The 18,234-nt window shown below is 41.3% G+C and overlaps 1 protein-coding gene across 1 annotated transcript in view; it reads right to left on the bottom strand.

Annotated features, from left to right (window-relative positions):
- Window positions 1-18,234, bottom strand: part of LOC122177671 (amine oxidase [flavin-containing] A-like) — a 46,031-nt gene that overhangs the window by 9,681 nt on the left and 18,116 nt on the right. The window contains exons 3-8 of the mRNA XM_042867296.1: window positions 18,045-18,182; window positions 10,694-10,798; window positions 8,022-8,113; window positions 3,241-3,382; window positions 1,368-1,517; window positions 17-176 (exon numbers count right to left, since the gene is read on the bottom strand). Of these exons, the coding sequence (XP_042723230.1) occupies window positions 17-176; window positions 1,368-1,517; window positions 3,241-3,382; window positions 8,022-8,113; window positions 10,694-10,798; window positions 18,045-18,182 (787 nt within the window). The remainder of the gene's footprint in view (window positions 1-16; window positions 177-1,367; window positions 1,518-3,240; window positions 3,383-8,021; window positions 8,114-10,693; window positions 10,799-18,044; window positions 18,183-18,234) is intronic.

The following is an 18,234-nucleotide window of genomic DNA, read 5'->3' as shown; positions in this document are numbered from 1 at the left end:
CACCTTCCTCACATACCCTTCCTCTGCCAGAAGGCTTCCTTGTAGTACATCATGCATTTTATGACAGATCCCATAGGCAAACGCTGAATTAACTGGTTTCTCTTTGGTGGCAGTTCTGGTTTGAAGTGAATCTTTGTTGTCAGGACAGGAGGGATAGCAGAGATTACATACTTGCCCTGAAAGGTAAAACACAGTCAGTAGAAACAAGGCACTGCCTCTTACTGAAGTTGTCCTGCAGGACACATGCATTGGAATAGCCTGCCTAGAGGAGATGTTGTGCCCAATCCCTGGAGGTTCTCAAGGCAGCCTGAGCTGGTGGGGGGGCAGGCCTGCCCACAGCAGGGGTTGGGGTGGTGTGGGCTTTGAGGTCCCTTCCAGCCCAAACCATTCTGTGATTCTATTCTATGATTTTAAAGATGCTCTTATTCACTGTTAACAACTTTCCCACACTTGACATTAGTACTTGGCTTTCCCAAGCCAAGTACTCCCAAGCTTCTTGACCAGAAGAATTCTGCCATTTGGGAAAAAGAATGTAGGGAAAAATACATTGTTTTGTGATTAGGTGATTCTTGACAGCTTTTTGAATATTACAGGACCAGAGATGAAATCTGGCAGAATACAAGTTGGGGAATGCGACAAGCATAGTTAAAAGTGCCTTTTACTCCTCCCAAGGAAATATGATCCACATTTACCCAAATGACAAACTGTTAAAAAAATAATCATCATAATTTCTGTGCATATTCACAGGATACTACTTCAGGATAAGCAATAGCAATGGTGATTTCAGCCTTCCTGAATATGCTCCATCCTTCCCACAGTTCTGTCTCTGACCAGAGTGACGAAGGATGCTCTGCTTCAGGGCTCAGGATGACACTGAATCATTACACCCAGGCTTGGCTCTGTATGTAGCACTGCATGTTATCATTGCACTGACAGCACCTCCCTGTGTGAGGGGGCTGAGCTTTGGTCTTGCTTAGTTTGTGACCAGCTGATCTTTCAAATCTTAGTAAATGAGTATAAAATGCCTCTTCCTTCCCTTCCCCTCCCATCCCCCGCAAACCACAAGTTTAGATACAAACAGGAACCTTATTTTTCTTCATTTGAAATAGTCTCAATGTTTAAAGTGTAAAATCATATAGTCTAGAAAATGTTAAGACGGACAAGGCAGAATAATGAGCAATTTGCAAAACACCAAGACTGACTGAGCCATAAATAAATCTATAAAGCAGGTTTCACAGATTGTCTGTCAGGACAGTCTGAGGAACAGACACTCACAAATGAGTACTTCCTGATTACATCTGGCTAAGAGCTACAGCAGATGTATTCCCCACTAAATGCATACTCTTCTTTTATTCTGATCAAATTACCTCATATGTCTCACGGTTTAGAGTCTCCACAATGACATTATCACCTGTCTGATCAATACAGACCACAGGTCTCTCCAGTTTAACCCTGCCTTTGAGGCGCTCCATTATTTTCTCCGATATCTGACCAGAACCCCCAACAAACTTCCTCTCCTAAAAAAAAAAAAAGAGGAAGAACACAACAAAACAAAAATTCACCATCGTTAGTCACAGTGACATTGAAAAAGACTTCTGTTCATAATGAAGAAACTGCAGATCAAATCAGCAGACTTTCAGAAGAGCTAATCCCTAAGCCTCGAACTCAATGGAGAATGATACCAAAAGCATTTTTGCAATGGCTTTCCCAGCTAGCCAGTTTGGAGGCTCATGAAGCCAACAGAACAAAGAAACATGAAACAGGTAATTTACCTACTTTAAACAAATCACTTAATTTTAAAGAGGTTTTTAGTATTTTGCCTGTCACAGTGCTATCATAACCCTTAAGTGTGACAAAACTACCAGCGTGCATCCACACAGCTGAAGTATTTATTTACAAATGCAGGAGCAAGACAGATCTTGAACCGAATTAGGCCACGAGTGTGGAATGTAATGAGTTTTATTCACCCCTGGGAAGACACCACAATTTGCAACAGTTGTTTTTTGGGATGTCCGTGTAGAGTGTCATTGGAATCACTGATCCTCTTTCATCTGCCGGTCACTGTAGTGATATCAAGCAGTTCACTTTTATATGTTGGATACAGGTAGTGGCAGGGAGGTTATTTTTATAAGACTCATCTTGGCTGTTAAGTCAGAAACACTCATTGCTGTTGTTCAGCTGATTTTGATCAGGATGAGGGAAGGCAGGTAGAAACCAAGACAGTTTGATAGATCCAGGTTCAAGGAACACGAAGCACTGTTTTCAGTCTTGTTTTCCTTTCTCCACACCTTGTCTAGCTAGGAGTGTCCTGGAATTCATCTTACTTTTAATTCTTACCACAACATCTAGCACTTGCTGATGTGGAACAGCAACTGTAGCTGAGAGGCCACTGGGCAGGAAGACTCTTGCTCTTATTTGAGGGCAGCATTAGCTTTGGTTATTTCCTTCCCAACACACAGTTGTCTATTCTCACCACAATGGACAGACGTTGATGGGGACTTCACATCCCTCCAGGCAACTTCTCTCTTTGTTTCCCTACCTTTAGTACTAGGAAGCATGGACCTCTCTCTGCTTTTGCAGTTCCTGGCTTAAGTCTGAAATACTGCACATATCTTCTGAGGCAGTGTTAACTGAAGTAGGCTAAAGAAGGGCGTTAACATACCATATCCCAATTATTTTGACAGATTCCCTCTTTCCTTTTCTGAAACTTCATCAAGAACAATCACATAAAAAACATGAGGTTCTGCATCCTGATAGAAACAAGATGAAAAAGTCTCAAGGACTCAAAAAACATGCTGCCATGTAAGCTGTCTCAAGATGGAGGGTCATTTTACAAGCTGTTTCCAATTCTTGTCATTAGAGACTTTCACAAAAAATAAATAGGAATTTCAGATTGAAGCACGCTTGCTTTGAACTCTTGACAAACATTCAAATGTGATTACTATCTCATGGAAAACAAATTGGCAGATAAAGAAAAGCAACAGAACTGTAACTAAAGGACTGTGATGCACTGAATGCAGGAAGGAAGAATTAATTAAATTGTCCCAGTTTATCCCAAAGCTTTGCTAACAAAAAATCTCACTGCACAGAGCTGAGACGGCTGCTCAGCCCTGTGAGAACATAACTGCCACATAAACTTGATGTTTTGTCCTTCTTCCATTAACTGCACAGTTGGACAGATACAACACTCCACTTGCTCTTTTTGGTTTCAAGGGGGAAAGAACATGAGACATTTCGTACCTGGCCCCCATTGGTGACAGAGAATATCCTGGATGTGCCACCACACTGCCTCACATACCACAGGAACCAGAGAGCAGAGACTTCATGAGGCTCAGACGTGACGTTGACATTCACGAAGAGGGTGGCAAAGTCTTTAACAGCTCTGCATGAAACACAGGAGCAGAATCGGATAGTGAATAAATGTGACATGCTGGTGGCTTTCATTATTACTTATTTAGAAGGGTTGCTATCCTACAGTCAAAAAAATCGAAAATGGTGTGTATGTGTCTCATTTTCAGCCTGAAGCTTGAATATTTCACAGAATCACAGAATTGTAAGGGTTGGAAGGGACCTCAAGAGATCACCAAGTCCAACCCCCTGCAGAGCAGGTTCCCTGCAATAGCTCACACATGTAGGCATCCAGACAGGTATTGAATATTGAAGGAGACTCCACAACCTCTTTGGGCAACCTGCTCCAGTGCTCTGTAACCCTTATAAAGAAGTTCTTCTGCACGTTAGTACGGAGCTTCTTATGTTCAAGTTTTAGGCCATTGCTCCTTGTCCTGTTGCCACTGAGAATAGCCTGGCCTCATCCATTTGCCTCCCACCTCCCTTCAGATATTTATTAACATTTATCAGATCCCTTCTCAAGTCTTTTTTTCTCAAGGCTGAACAGACCGAGATTACTCAGCCTTTCCTCATACAGGAGGTGCTCCAGGCCCCTTATCATCTTTGTGGTTCTCCACTGGACTCCTTCTAGGAGACCCCTGTCTTTTTTTAACTGGGGAGCCCAGTAGTAGTCTACATGTAACCTCACCAGGGCATTGTAGAGGCAGAGGATCACCTCCCTTGTTCTGCTGGCCTAGCTCTTTTTCATGCACCCCAGGATACCACTGGCCTTCTTGGCCACATTGCTGGCTCATGGCCAACCTGTTGTCCACCAGGACATCCAGTGCCTTCTCTGCAGAGCTCCTCTCCAGCAGGTCAGCCCCTAAACTGTACTGATGCACGTGGTTATTCCTCTCCAACTGCAAGACTGCACTTGCTCTTGTTAAACCCCATCAGGTTCCTCTCTGCCCAACTCTCCAGTCTGTACAGGTTCTGCTGAAGGGCAACACAGCCTTCAGGTGTGTCAGACACCCCTCCCAGTTTTATATCTTGAGCAAACTTGCTGAGGGTAGAGTCTATCCCTTCATCCAGGTCGCTGATGAAGATGTTGAACAAGACCAGACTCAGTACCAACCCATGGGGAACACCACTAGTCACAGGCCTCCAACCAGACTCTGATTGCTGACGACCACCCTCTGACCTCTTTCAGACAGCCAGTTCTCAATCCACCTCACCATCCACTTATTTATCCCACATTTTCTAAGTTTCCTAAGTTGTTGTGGGAGACAGTGTCAAACACCTTGCTGAAGTCAAGTACACAACATTCACTGCTCTCCCTGCATCTACCCAGCCAGTGATGACATCACAGAAGGCTATCAGGTTGGTCAAGCATGATTTGCCCTTGGTAAATCCACGTTGACTACTCCTGATAATCTTCTTCTCTTTCAATTGCGTGGAGATGGCATCCAGAACAAGTTGTACCATCACCTTTGCAGAGACATAGGTGAGGCTGACTGGCCTCACTGGTTATATCAAGATCTCCTTCCCTTTCTCCCAAAACATTCATCCATGCAATTTTAAATCCCACTCATTTTACCTCAGTTACTTCTTAACTAGTTTTCCATTCATTGTTTCTTTCATCAAAACATATACTTTTCTCAACAGTAGAATGCATTTGGTAACGTGCTAGTGAAAATCTTCTGCATTTCCCCTCCACAGGGTACTCTTCAGGCTCATTGTTTCCAAGGCCTAATTGGCCCTTAGGACCTCAACTAGACACACTGCCAAGACATTCCCCATCTTCCACACGACTGTGCTGCACACTGCTTCTGTGAGACTAAGAGTTAAACACTGTAAGTAGCTCAAAGAAATCCAATACATAACTTACAAACTTTTATAACCCAATTTCTCTGGACATGAAGTCCAGTCACCTCTAGTCCATTAGCAAGGATATGAAGACACCATGCATGCAAGAGCCCTCTGTAACCATCCTGAAAACACTGACGTACAAAACGCTGTAACCTGAGAAATGTGTAGAGAGTCTCCAGGTTCAGTACATGCTGACCTATGACACATAACAAATTATTCTTATGTTACAATCTCGACCAAAGTTATACAGAAAATGCTGTAAAAGAGCTTTCCTGTTTAAGGCAGTACAGTTTTTAACTATTTAAAAAAATCTGTTTTATCTTGAAGATCTAAAAGAGGTTTTTCAATATGTTCCCACTGTGCACATCTATTAATACTGCAGAGTCAGATAGCCACTGAAAGTAGAAACAGCCTTGCAGAGGAGCACTTTCCCACAGAGATCACTATAAACCCAGTTTTGCTTACACTTCACTGACTTCCTGACTAAGAGGAACAGTAAAAAAAAGAAGAGGAAGAGCCAGTGCACTTGGAACAGAAAGGGTGGCTCAAGGGGACTGACCTTGCAGAGAAACAGCTCATGAAACTTATTGTAAAGAAAACTACGATGCAACAGAGAACAAGAAAAAGTCTAAATCACTGTATCTTGTATCACATGCAGCCAGACCAAGATTTAACACAGTGAAATAATTTCAAATGGAAAGTTTTGGCCCGGAAGCTGCAGGCACAGCGCTAAACCACAGTCAGCATGAAAAAGTAAACACAGCACAGTCAAACAAACAAAAAGTACTGAATGCAAGGCAAGAGAGTAGTACAGAGTAGCATAGGGCCAGCAAAGCATGCAGGGATACAGGTGCTAGCATAAGCATGTTTCTCTTTGCCTAATAAATAGAATTAATTGAAAAGGATAGGAAGAAAAGAGTATTTCCAGCTGTTATCATTCCACATTGAACATTGTTCCTTTTTCTATTCATACAGTGTTGTCCTTCATAGACATATAAAATGCACCGCACATCTTCTAAGCAATATATTAACTTGGGCAATGATCCTACAAATTAGGGAGATGCACTGTTGGATCTGCTACTCATAGACAAGGAAGACCTGTTGGATGAGGCATAGGTGAAAGGCATCCTTAGCTGCAGTAAGCATGAGACTGTGGAGTCTAAGACCTTGGCAGAAGAAGACAAACAGCAGAATTACAACCCTGGATTTTGGAAGGGCAGATTTTAGCTTCCTCAAAGAATCGACTGGCAGGATCCCATGGGAAACTACCTGGTAGGGCAAAGGAACCCAACAGAACTTGCGGATGCTCGAGGACAGCTCCTTGGAGCAGAAGAATGGTGCTTTGCAATGGGCAGAGAGTTGGACAAGTATGGCAAGAGGCCAGCAGGGATGAAGACAGAGCTCCTGGCCCAGCTCAGGCACAACACAGCAAGGAATGTAAAAGGCAACAAGACCACCTTGTTTCATTTCAAGGGCTAAAGCAGACGCACATTATAACTAAGTATGAGATGTCACAGCTAGCATCATTCTCCTAGTCTGCCATGGGGCTGGGTAAAAACTCTTCACTTTTTCTAGCTCCATTTCTACGCCAGCCAGTGACCTTCATTCATACTTACAAAGTGGAGTTACTTACACTTTGCTTTTTCTAAAGACAAAGAAAAGTATGTTCTCTAACTGAGTTAAGTGGAAATATTAAAAAGAGCACATGCTGTCACTCCCACGTGGGTCTGCAGAAGAAAACCTCAAGTTCCTCTAGCATCTTTAATCATATCTGCCAGCCAACACAAGCACCGCGTACTACCCTGTCATCCACACATCCTCATTCAGCACTTAACAGTACAATAAGATCAGTCTCATCTCAAATATCTCCTGCCCTCTCATTGCCTGTGTATACACCTGCTGTCTCTCAGACTAAACTGTAAGCACTTGGGATGAAATGCCAATATATTTCTGTTGTGTTCACAAAGCATTGTACTCTGTAAGTATCTGGTCTGTGAATAGAGCTCAAAGGCACTAAAATCATAAAAACAGATGTTGATAATAAAGCTTAGCCTGCTCAAATGACTGGCAATTACTTCTTTATTATTTGTGGATGGCACACCCTTAACTTCTCAAAAGAGTTTCAAAAGACTTGTTTAAATAGCTACTGTTTTATGTCAGTTCCAGCTGAGTGCATGCTTATCATAGACGTTTATATCTCATCTTCTCTGTCTGTTCCCTATAACTAAACCGCTAACTGCACTGAAGACCACAGGAATTTTTCTACAAGGCTTCACATCATACAGTAATACTTCTCAACTCCTCTACAAAGACTTCTTCCAAATTCCTGGTAAGTTTCATACCTCTTTGAGTCAGTCCTATTTTTCCAGTACCCTTTTTTTTATTTTTTTGTCACACTAAGAAAAGAAACATCATTTTAATTTCCTCCATAGCACTGAATAAAAAGGAACAAATGTTAATCTTGTTTTATTTGAGCTACTGTGTGTTACAGCAGTGTGAACTGTTAATGCTTCAATGTACTGCCCATATTACCTTTCTTTTTCTACATTGTCACTGTCTTATACTACCATCCTTGCCTTTGTTGGTATGAACCACATCTCATCTGCTTGACACACTTACATCTTCTTGGGCTTAATCTGTCCTTTCAATTCCCAAAGGCTTTTGCTACCCCTCCATCCCAAGAGTGCATGGCCCACTAGAGATTTGATTGTGCCCCATCTGAAGTCAAAGGAAGCACAAGCAGGTCCTTCATGCAACTGTATTCCAGAATTTGCTAGGGGTCAACTGTCATTCTAGGCTTGATTTTGAAGCAAGGAGTTACTTACTTGGTCCAACAAATCTTATTTATCAGCTCTTTCATGGTCATTTTGTCCCACTTTTCAGCATGTGGAGCGTCCCATGGTGCTTCAGGAGGAATCTAAAGACAGAAGCAACTTATTGAAGAAATAATTCAGTACTGTATCATTGCCAGGTCGTAGCTAGTTTGTGGCACAAAGTTGACTGTTTTGCTGGCCCCAAGATTTGTTTTTGTTCTCTGTTCATGGCTGTAAGGTTGAAACAAGTGCACTGAATGGAGTAGCTTTTATATTTCATACCCTTGGGTATGAATTGTATCATGAGAACTAAATCTGACTTTGATTAATGAATCATATCCTTATGTTGGGACTCACCTGGCCTTTAGTGATCTAGGAGGGAGGTGTGTATTCTAATTTAATTGTCTTGGTTTCCTCTAAAAGCAAAGCAAAAAAAATTCCTTCTCCAGACATTCACAGAGTTATAAGACAGATATCTGAAGACCCTTATGTCTCTCTGTTAACTACAGACAGATCAAAAATGTCTAGATACTATTAAATGATGTTTAAACAGTTAAATTCTTGTTGATAATCCATGACATTTGAGTATACTGTTGTACATTTTAATGTTTTTAAAATACATATTATTTTACAAAAATACGTATAGTATAGTGTACAAATTTGACTGTGCTAAACCCCATACAACAAATGAACTTTGCTGTGGTAACAGTAACTTCATACAATCATAGAATTGTGGGAAGGGACCCTTGAAGTCCAGATGGTAACACTCCCTGCAACATACAGGGACACCAACAGCTCAATCAGGTTGCTCAGAGCCCCGTCCAGTCTGAATGTCTCCAGGGACAGGGCATCCACCACATCTCTGTGCAGTCTGTGCCAGTGCTTTACTACCCTTATCATAAAACACTTTTTTCTTATATTCAGTCTTAATCTTCCCCCTTTTGCTTTGAAACTATTTTCCCTTGTCTTATCGAAAAAAAAAACAAAAAACAAAACAAAAAAAAAAAAACAACAAAACTCTGCTAAACGGTCTGTCCGCTTCCTTTTTCCTTTAGATATTGAAAGGTCTCTATCAGGTCTCTCCGGAGCCTTCTCTTCTCCAGGCTGAACCGCCCCAGCTCTCTCAGCCTGTCCTCACAGGGGAGCTGTTCCATTCCTTGGATCATTTTTATGATCCTCCTCTAGACATGCTCCAACAGGTCCATGCCTCTCCTATACTGCAGACTCCCCATCCGGACGCAGTACTCTAGGTGAGGTCTCACCAGAGCAGAGCAGAGGGGCAGGATAAACCTGTCTGCTGGCCACTCTTCTTTGGATGCAGACCAAATGGTTGGCTTCTTTGGATGCAGCCCACATAGTTGGCTTTCTGGGCTGTGAGGGCACATTGCTGGCTCACGTTCAGCTTGCCATTCACCAGTACCCCAAAGTCCTTTCTGTCATGGCTGTGCTCCATCATTACATCCCCTAGCTTGTACTGCTAGCAGGTGCTAGCAGGTGACCCAGGTGACCCAGGTGCAAGACCCTGCACTTGGATTTACTGAACTCATGAGGTTCATGGAGGCCCACTACTGGAGCCTGTCTAGGTCTCTCTGGGTTGCATCCTCTCCCTCAGACGTGTCAGCTGCACCACACAGTTTGGCATCACCTGTAAACTTGCTGAGGGTGCGCTCAATCTCAGTGCCAATGTCACTGATGAAGATATTAAAGAACATTGGTTCCAGTACTGAACCCCAAGGGACAGCATTTGTCACTGATCTCCATTTGACATTGATCTATTGACCACCACTCTCTGGGTACAGTCTCATAATCAATTTCTTGTTCATTGAATAGTCCGCCCACCAAATCTTTATCTTCAAAATTTAAAAGAAAGATTTGTAGGGTACTGTGTCAAAGACCGTACTCAAGTTCAGATAAATGACATCAGTGGTTCTTCTCTTGTTCATTGATGCAGTTACACCATCTCAGAAGGCCACCTGGTTAGTCATGTAGGTCTGCCCTTGGTGAAGGCAAGCTGGTTGTCTTGTATCACATCCCACTCTTCTATGTGCCTTAGCATAGCTTCCAGAAGGATCTATTCTATGACCTTCCCCAGCACAAAGGTGAGGGTGACAGTTTGGTAGTTTCCTGGGTGGTCCTTTCTACCCTTCTTAAAAGTGGATGTGATACTGCCTTTATTCCAGTCAGTGGGGAATTCACCTGACTGCCATGACTTTTCAAATATACACTATACTTGTAGGTCATTGTATGGTGGGGCCCCTGGATAAACCATAAAGCATCTGATAAATATTTGAAAAACAGTACAACTCTCCAAGGGATACTCTTTTGTACACAGGAAGACCTCCAGTTGCAATTCTCATCTCCTAGTTTGTGTAGTGCTTTTCCCTGACATGAGAAAGTACAAACATTAACTACATACATTGAAAGTACTTTTTTTTTTTCAGATATCTTAGACAATCAGATCTTTTTCTACCTTCTTGGTGAGAAAGCCCTGCCATAGCTTATAGCTTCTGGTTAATCTAGATTTCTTTCCCGATTAGAGTTACTGTTCTATTTTTTATTATTATTATTTTTTTTTATATTAAAGAAGCAATAAAAAGTCTGCCAGAGAAAAAAATATAAACAAGGCAGATTTTCTTATGGTGACGTAGGCATTACAAAAAACAGGTGGAATTAACACAGCCTACCTCTTTTCCCATCTTGTCCATGGTCCTCCAGAAGTTATTGTAATCCAGATACACTAAGGGATTCCATGTTGGAGGGTTAATACCCGTGAACTGACGTGACTTTCCCTAAAATAAGAATATAAGTAACATAAGTAACAGAGACACCAAAAAAGCCTACCCACATTAATCATGAACACAGAATTCCCAAAGTCATCACTTAGTCAAACTTTTGGCCCCAAAAGTGCTAACAATTGAATGCATAAAGCTAAGTATGAAGAAAAAAAAAAAATGTTGGGCTGATATTACAGCTGTTGTTTTTTTATTTTGTCCCGGACAGATTGTCAAATTCTGGGCTTTGGAGAGTCAGGCAATGACCAAGGAGGTGATATTCCTTCTTCCTATGCATTCTTCATTACCACATACTAACATATCTTTATATCACAGAATATGCTTACCTGCCTGCTGGACAATTTGCATGTTTAAAACTGCACACATTTTAAACTTTCTAACTATCTAAGTGCCTTTGTGACACACTCCACCTTTATAAAATAAACATATCTCTATTATTCCAAGTGTCTAGTGAGAAAAATAGACCCCCAAAAATTATTTTGCCAAAAAGGAAGATTTTAGGCTGCAGAAAGAAAAACTGCACACTTGCAAAAATATTATCAATACTTACAATGCTCAAGACACACAGTTGCAACAGGAATACAGACCATTTACAGATAATTCTGTGATATAAAGATAAGCAAAACAATCTAACAGTAGCTGGTTCTTTCTGATAATATTAATCTGAAAGAGGATTGGATGAGCAGGCAGCATTTTCTCTCATTAAATTGCTTTGAACCATTTCCCATGTAACTCAAGTGCAAATGTCTCACCAGAACTTTTAAATATTTGCTTTTCCAGGTGTGTCAAAAGATTGCACAGGTCACGTGGCAGTATACAGGGAACATGCTGGACCATAGCAGGTAGGAGCTGTGGTGCTATGCTGTGTTTAATATGCTTCTTGTGCAACACGTATGCCATACCAACCCACCAAAGTCTTCCCCACTGATAACTGTATGCAGATTTCTGATATTTTCCAGACCATTTCTTTGCAAAGATCTTAACAAAAATAAATGGCTCAATATGAAATTTAGAGAGCATACTGAAGTTTCAGACTTGAGAAAAGAAGTAAGAAACGCCAAACTCTCACATTTTGGTCAACTTTCGCCATCCCCAGAGCAGATGCAACAGCAGAAAGAGGAGTACTTGGGCAGGGGACCAAGTCATGAGGAAGTCTGGGTATATGTACAAGTTGGCTAGGGAGGTTGCTCCAGCCTTCTCCAGGTACGTGTGTGCATGCAAAACAAATTTCTGCCACAGCCAGAACAGAGAAAATGTTCCTAGAAACTACCAGTAAGGGAATGCTCCTTTCCTTTTCCCTAAGCAGCATTCAAACATAAAGCCCACCCACCCCAACCCCTGCCGTGGGCAGGGCTGCCCCCCACCAGCTCAGCTGCCCAGGGCTCCATCCAACCTGGCCTTGAGCACCTCCAGGAATGGGGCACCACAGCTTCTCTGGGCAGCCTATTCCTCACTGCATGTTCAGACACAGAAAAATGGATCAAAAAAATGTATTCAATGTGGCCAACTGCATGCTCTAGCTTCTACTGTATCAAACTGATGCTGTATCAAGCATGGTAATCCTTATGCAAAGCAGTAATACTTAAGAAATTATTTTCTTCTTACTGCACAACATTTTGTTTTTTTAAAGATTATCGCACAGCACTCTGTCAGAGTTTATTTAATGCTGGTCAGGAACGCAGGTGGCATCAACGTCTTCCTCTATGTGCTTTAAAACTAATAATTCTGACCTTAAGAAGAGGTGAAGAGCAATGCTAACAGGTAAATATGAGTTATTACTGAAATCTTGTCATGGTGATACTGTAAAAGAAAAAAAAATGCCCTCAGTTCAGGGTTGTTTTGTTTAGTTTGAAAAATTTCCCACGGTTTTTCACTGTTGAGTAAAGATGTTCTAAGTCTTTCAAGAGAGTGTTTGAATGGAGTGATGTAATTTGAAAACACTTGCCCTGTCCTTGGCTCACATAACTCAGAAAGAGAAAACAACAACAACAAGAAAGCAGCAGCACTTATTTTTAAAAGAAAGTAAAATAAATAACTTTTAAGGCTTCTTTCCTTTTTTCTTTTTCTTTTTTTCTTCTCCTCAGTGAAACATATCCCTTACATTTCTTGAAACAACAGCCCAAGAAAAGTATCACTAGGTAATTCTGTGATGGAGTTTGTGCCATAACTTTTCCAACTCCCAGTATTGACTCTACCACGATAAACAGTTCCAGGTTCAGAAACTCTCAAACCTATCCTGCAGATGGCTGCAGATGGAATGATTGCTGGGGCAGAGAGAACCTGCTCACTGCCTGCCTGCCTCATGTCTTCCTGCAAATTGTCCAACACTACACTAGCTTTGAATCACCATGACCACAATCCATTGAGAACTAATCAAGAAATCTTATAGTCTAGGCCACTGGTATGTCACAATGGATATTCACTTAACTGCTATTTGAAAAAAAAAAAAAAAAAAAAAAAAAAAAAGAATGATCATTTCACTGGTCTGATCTTTGGTCCATGGCAAAGGTCAAGAAGATCAATAGGAAAGTGTATTTTAACCCTCTCAGAACTACCAACTGCCAAATGACAATGAATACAGTCTAAATCAATGTTATTTTCTGTTCTCTTATGCATGCAAAATTCATAACTCTAGTAAGATTCAAGACAAGGGGAGGAAAACCTGGAAAAATGCAATATAAACTGACCTGGAAGGGGCTGAGACAGAATTTATAGAGCCTGGAACAGTTCACAGGCTCACTAACTTCTTGTGCAGGGGACTGGACCTGTAACAGGTCAGAGCCAATTGGACAAAAGCCCCATTCTTGTAAGTTCCAGGAGAGAAATTCCCACTGTCCACCAGACAGAGAGCCAAATCTCTTTGTTCACATAAGTTCCTCCATAGCAGGGACTAATCCAGCCCATATGGCATGGGGTTGGTAAACTATTCATTGGTTTTTAATATCAGCTTCCAGCTAGGCACAGGAGCTCTGGTCACATGCTTCACAGAGAAGGTTGCTGCAAACAGCCAAGATCTTGCAACAGTCCATTTTTAAGCAAGTTTACAGTGTTCTGGGTAGATTATTTTGGGAACTACTGTTTTCTTAACTGAAAGGCAAACAGCCTTCTGGCTTTGTTCCCATGCAAACACAAGGCTGCTTGATCGCCTCACAGAGTTTATCTAGTTGTTTTTTCCCATTTCCTGGCATGTTGAATACTTTCCTGCAGACCTCAGAGTTGCATCCTGCTGCCTGCCTGGATTAGTTATCCCACATCAATCCAAAGAAATTATATCCCCAGGCACTGTAGTTCCACGACTAGCAAGGCCTCAGAAAGATGCTGTGCCATCCAAGATCTGTCTTCTCTCTGCCCAGAGTTAAGCTGCAGTTTGTAGCCATTGCTACAAAAATATAGCACAAGTGGTAACACCACTGCATGAATGGAAAATTTTGCTTAGGAGCATTGTTTAGTGGGCATGATGGTGATAGGTGGATGGTTGGACTAGATGATCTCAGCAGCCTTCTCCAACCTTACTGACTTTTTGATTTAACTATTAATATCTTTGATGATATCTATGAAATAAATAGGGTATTTAAACCTCAATGGTGTCTTTATGTTTATGAAGCCATGAAGAAATCAAATTACTTTGAAAAATAAAGTTATGTAGAACTATCATCTACAAGTACCTTGGTTTTGTCAGCTTGTGGAAAAAGCCTGGCTCCTGGCCTCTGTACTGAGACCATCTATGCGTCAGAAGCAGAAAAAACATTTCTTATGCTTCAAGAATAAAACTCCTATTGCTCCTGGGCCATATACAGCATGCACAGTTGTAGCAGCAGCTCCTTAAGGTATGAGTCTCTGGTGTGCACCCCCCCCATGCTAAATACCTCCAGCAGGTCTAACCTAGCAGTACCTGGGGTTGCAGTACCTGGGGTTGCCTGAAGTAACTCTGCAGTACCTGGGGTTGCCTTTGATTCCCATGCCTGGACTGCAGATATACAGTGACCTACAGAGACATACTGTGACAATGTTAATCTCTTAACGTTAAAGCTAGATGAAGGAAAGAGAAGACTAGAATGGTGAATGTGAAGCACCGCATTAAAAAAATGCTCATCTTTTGTCACACGTTACCTTGCTCTGAAAATGGTAAGCAAACAAATAAGCAAAACCAGTCCTTATTTACTGCTGTCAGGTGGAGTTGAGTGCTGCAGCCACGCACTTAGAGGACTGCCGTCATATGAGGAGGTTAATACTATACCAAAGCATGAACGCCTTTACATTCTAAGGTCTTCTGCTAAAAAGAAGGTGAAAATGAAGCACAGAAAATTTCAAGGACCTGTGTAAAAAAGCAAAGCTATCTGCCCCTTCTGGAAAGACAGAACCTCAGCACATCTGCCTTTTCTCATCCAAAAAATGCTCTTTATGAACTATGGGAGAGCAGCCACGGAGCAATCTGGCTGGAAAGAAAGTCTGGCAAAAAAAAACTACACCCAGAAGTTACAGATTTTCAGTGACAGGATACAAACAAGTTTCTGATTGATATCAAAGCAGCTCATTTTACCATGCTAACTGATGGGAGAGAATGAATATATAAAAGAAAAGATAAACTTTAATTATATATTTGGAATTTCAAATAAACCAAGACTACAAAGCAAACCTGCCCACAACAAGCAACACAGTTTCTAAAGCATCTAGCATGTGGGATTTTTCCACAAACATACTGGAAAAATTCCATCTAGAGCACAGCAGCTCATGAAATCCCTCAGGGGGACTTCCACTTTCCCTTGGCAGCTTCCCCTTCTGGATAAATCACTTTCCTACTTTTCCTTAACCCAGCCCAAGCTGTATCCTGGAAACCTGAAGAAGGAGCCAAACTGAACCGACAGCTGTGGTAAACAGACAGCCAAAAATCTCTTCATCTGGGCATGGTGAGGATCACATATGATAGAATGAATGATTGTCAGAACTACATCTAAAGAAATGTTTGGCCTTTCCTCAGTACAGCTCTCCCTCTCACCTCTGACAAAACTGCTGCAAGATTGCAGAGTCCACAGATAGGCTCTTGGGAAGAGCCCCTCCTTTCTGACCCTGCCTCCACAGCCACTAAGGGACAGAAACAGTACACGAGATGCAAGGGGAAAAGCCTTCAGGCTGACTCCTCAAACTCGAAGGCTGGCAGTATCCAAGAAGCTGCACACATCCCTCTTCTAGACTAATATTAAATTCCTGGGGCAGTGTCCTCTAATATCAATTCACTTCTTCAGTAACACATTTTTTATCTTCTACCGAATACTCCTTTGGGTTCCCTAAGCACCTCTGATACATATGAAATGTACACCTACAGCAAAGAAAGCACAAATCCCCACCAGGAACACTCACTGTCAGTGCACGATAAAAAGTACAAACCCTAAGATCACTGAGCACTCATCAACCAAGCCAACAACCTGGACTGCACAGTTTGTTTTCAAAAAGTTTCAAGCAGAAGTGGGATGTAGAGATAGATCAATAACAAATCCCTGAAACAAAGGACATGGTGACTACATGAGCTCTCAGAGAAGAAGGAGAAAAAAAAGTGAAAAACCTTAGGGAAAGAAAAGAAAACAAAAAGCCTGCAATTCATGGGAAGAGGTTGTGGGAGGAATGAGACCTACTGCAGGAAAAGCATAATTATTATTTATTCCGTGTATAAGTCTTTCCACACAGGGAGACCTCAGATTCTCTTTGCTGTCCTCCTGTTCAACAGCTATGCCTCTCTTGGCAACCTTGGTTTTATTGGCATGACCACAATGCCCAGTCTAGAATTGATCCACAGCCTGTGATCCAGCTAACAGCTCATAATTCCACCTTTTGCTTAGGAACATGATTCCACTTCAAAGAAAACTTACAAAATTACTTGGTCATTAGCAAGGACATGCATAATGTAATAAGGGACAGAAAAAGATGTATTTTCAGCATCAAAATGGATTAAGGACTCAAATTCATGAAACCTGTTAGAGCCTTTTATTTAACACACAGAAGATAAGTGCCTTTTAAGAAGCAAAGAGTTCCATGTGTGCGCTCAAATTAAATACAGTGGGCCAAGCATACAGCTGGTAAAACCAGCCTACCTCTCTTGCCATAGAACTATGTCCACTTTATACCAGGTGGTGCAGTTAATATTTTGAGTGGATTGACTACACAATTATTTAAGATGTGACTATTCTATGAGCATGGCATGAATCTCCCTAGTAAGGAGAAACTACAGAAGTAGGCCATTGAACTTTCCAGCATGAGCTTATTGCTCTAAAAGTAGGAAGAAAAAGTGGGAAGATAATAAAAATTAAATCAGTTAAGGATCCACCACATAGACCTGCCTCTATCAAGCAGGTCAATTCTGTCTCACACAGGCTTCAAGCCTTGTCTGGGAAGTACCAAAACAAAAAGATATTAAAAAATAATAATAATAAAAATGGAAAGTAATTTTTGAGTTATGAAGATGGACACTTAGCACCTTATACCTTTGTCCCTCTCTCTCTCTGACCACTCTCCCTCTGTACTGGTCCTGAGCAGAACCTGAGTAAAAAACTGGTGGGCTAAAGAACTAAGACAAGAGCTGATAAACTGCTTTAAAGACAGTTTTCATTTCAGTTCACTTTAGCCATTTAACCATTTAACCTAACCAGAAGGAGTTATTCAAACTCCCTCAGTCTCACATCTCAGACATGTTTATGGTGAGCCTTGGAAGTGCCTATTCCTCACCATGAGCCAGAGAATCTCATCAAGTGTGCAATTTCTAGACATCCAATTTTAAGTAAGATGAATCCCACTCTAAGGGACTAATGTGAATTGTCATGTGAAGCTAGCTACATAAGTGGGCCACAGTCATTACAGTACTCCAAGGCTAGTCCCATAATACTGTTGTTTAATATCATTATTCAATATTATCCAATAGGATTATTATTTTTCCAGTATTGAACTGGGCTTGTATTTCAGAAAGAGAATTTTCAGGCAACAATCCTTTAGAGAATATGTGAAAAGATAATCAGGTGCTGAATGTATCAAATTTTAGAATGCCACATGTCTAATTTTTTGAGGACTTTTCAAAAGAAAACAAGAATCATTTATCTAACTGCCAGGAAGTTATAGGAGAGTAACAACACTTCAAACAGGTGCTAATGGGATTCCCAAGAGCAAGCTTTAAATGAAATCCCTTGAATGACTGCCAGCAGTTTCCAAAATTCAGCGTTATCTTTAAGTATCTGAAAATGAAAGATGTAATACTTACCCACTTATAATGGATGAAATAGCCATCTACATTCACTTTATAGGTCTCAATACCCAGCTCTTTTGCCAGCCGGAGAACACGATTTTGTGTAGGTCCCACATATGCTCCACCAACATCCACATAATTAACTTGCTTGTTCTGTCAAAAGAAATAATACAGGAATCAAAAGTTCTGTAGGAAACTCCTCAGT

The sequence above is a fragment of the Lagopus leucura genome, unplaced genomic scaffold (genome assembly GCF_019238085.1).
Source record: "Lagopus leucura isolate 7727_CA_CO unplaced genomic scaffold, USGS_WTPT01 Super-Scaffold_100001, whole genome shotgun sequence".
Taxonomy (NCBI): Eukaryota; Metazoa; Chordata; class Aves; order Galliformes; family Phasianidae; genus Lagopus; species Lagopus leucura.
The sequence above is the reverse complement of the archived record's forward strand: the minus strand, read 5'-3'. Positions and strand labels throughout refer to the sequence as shown.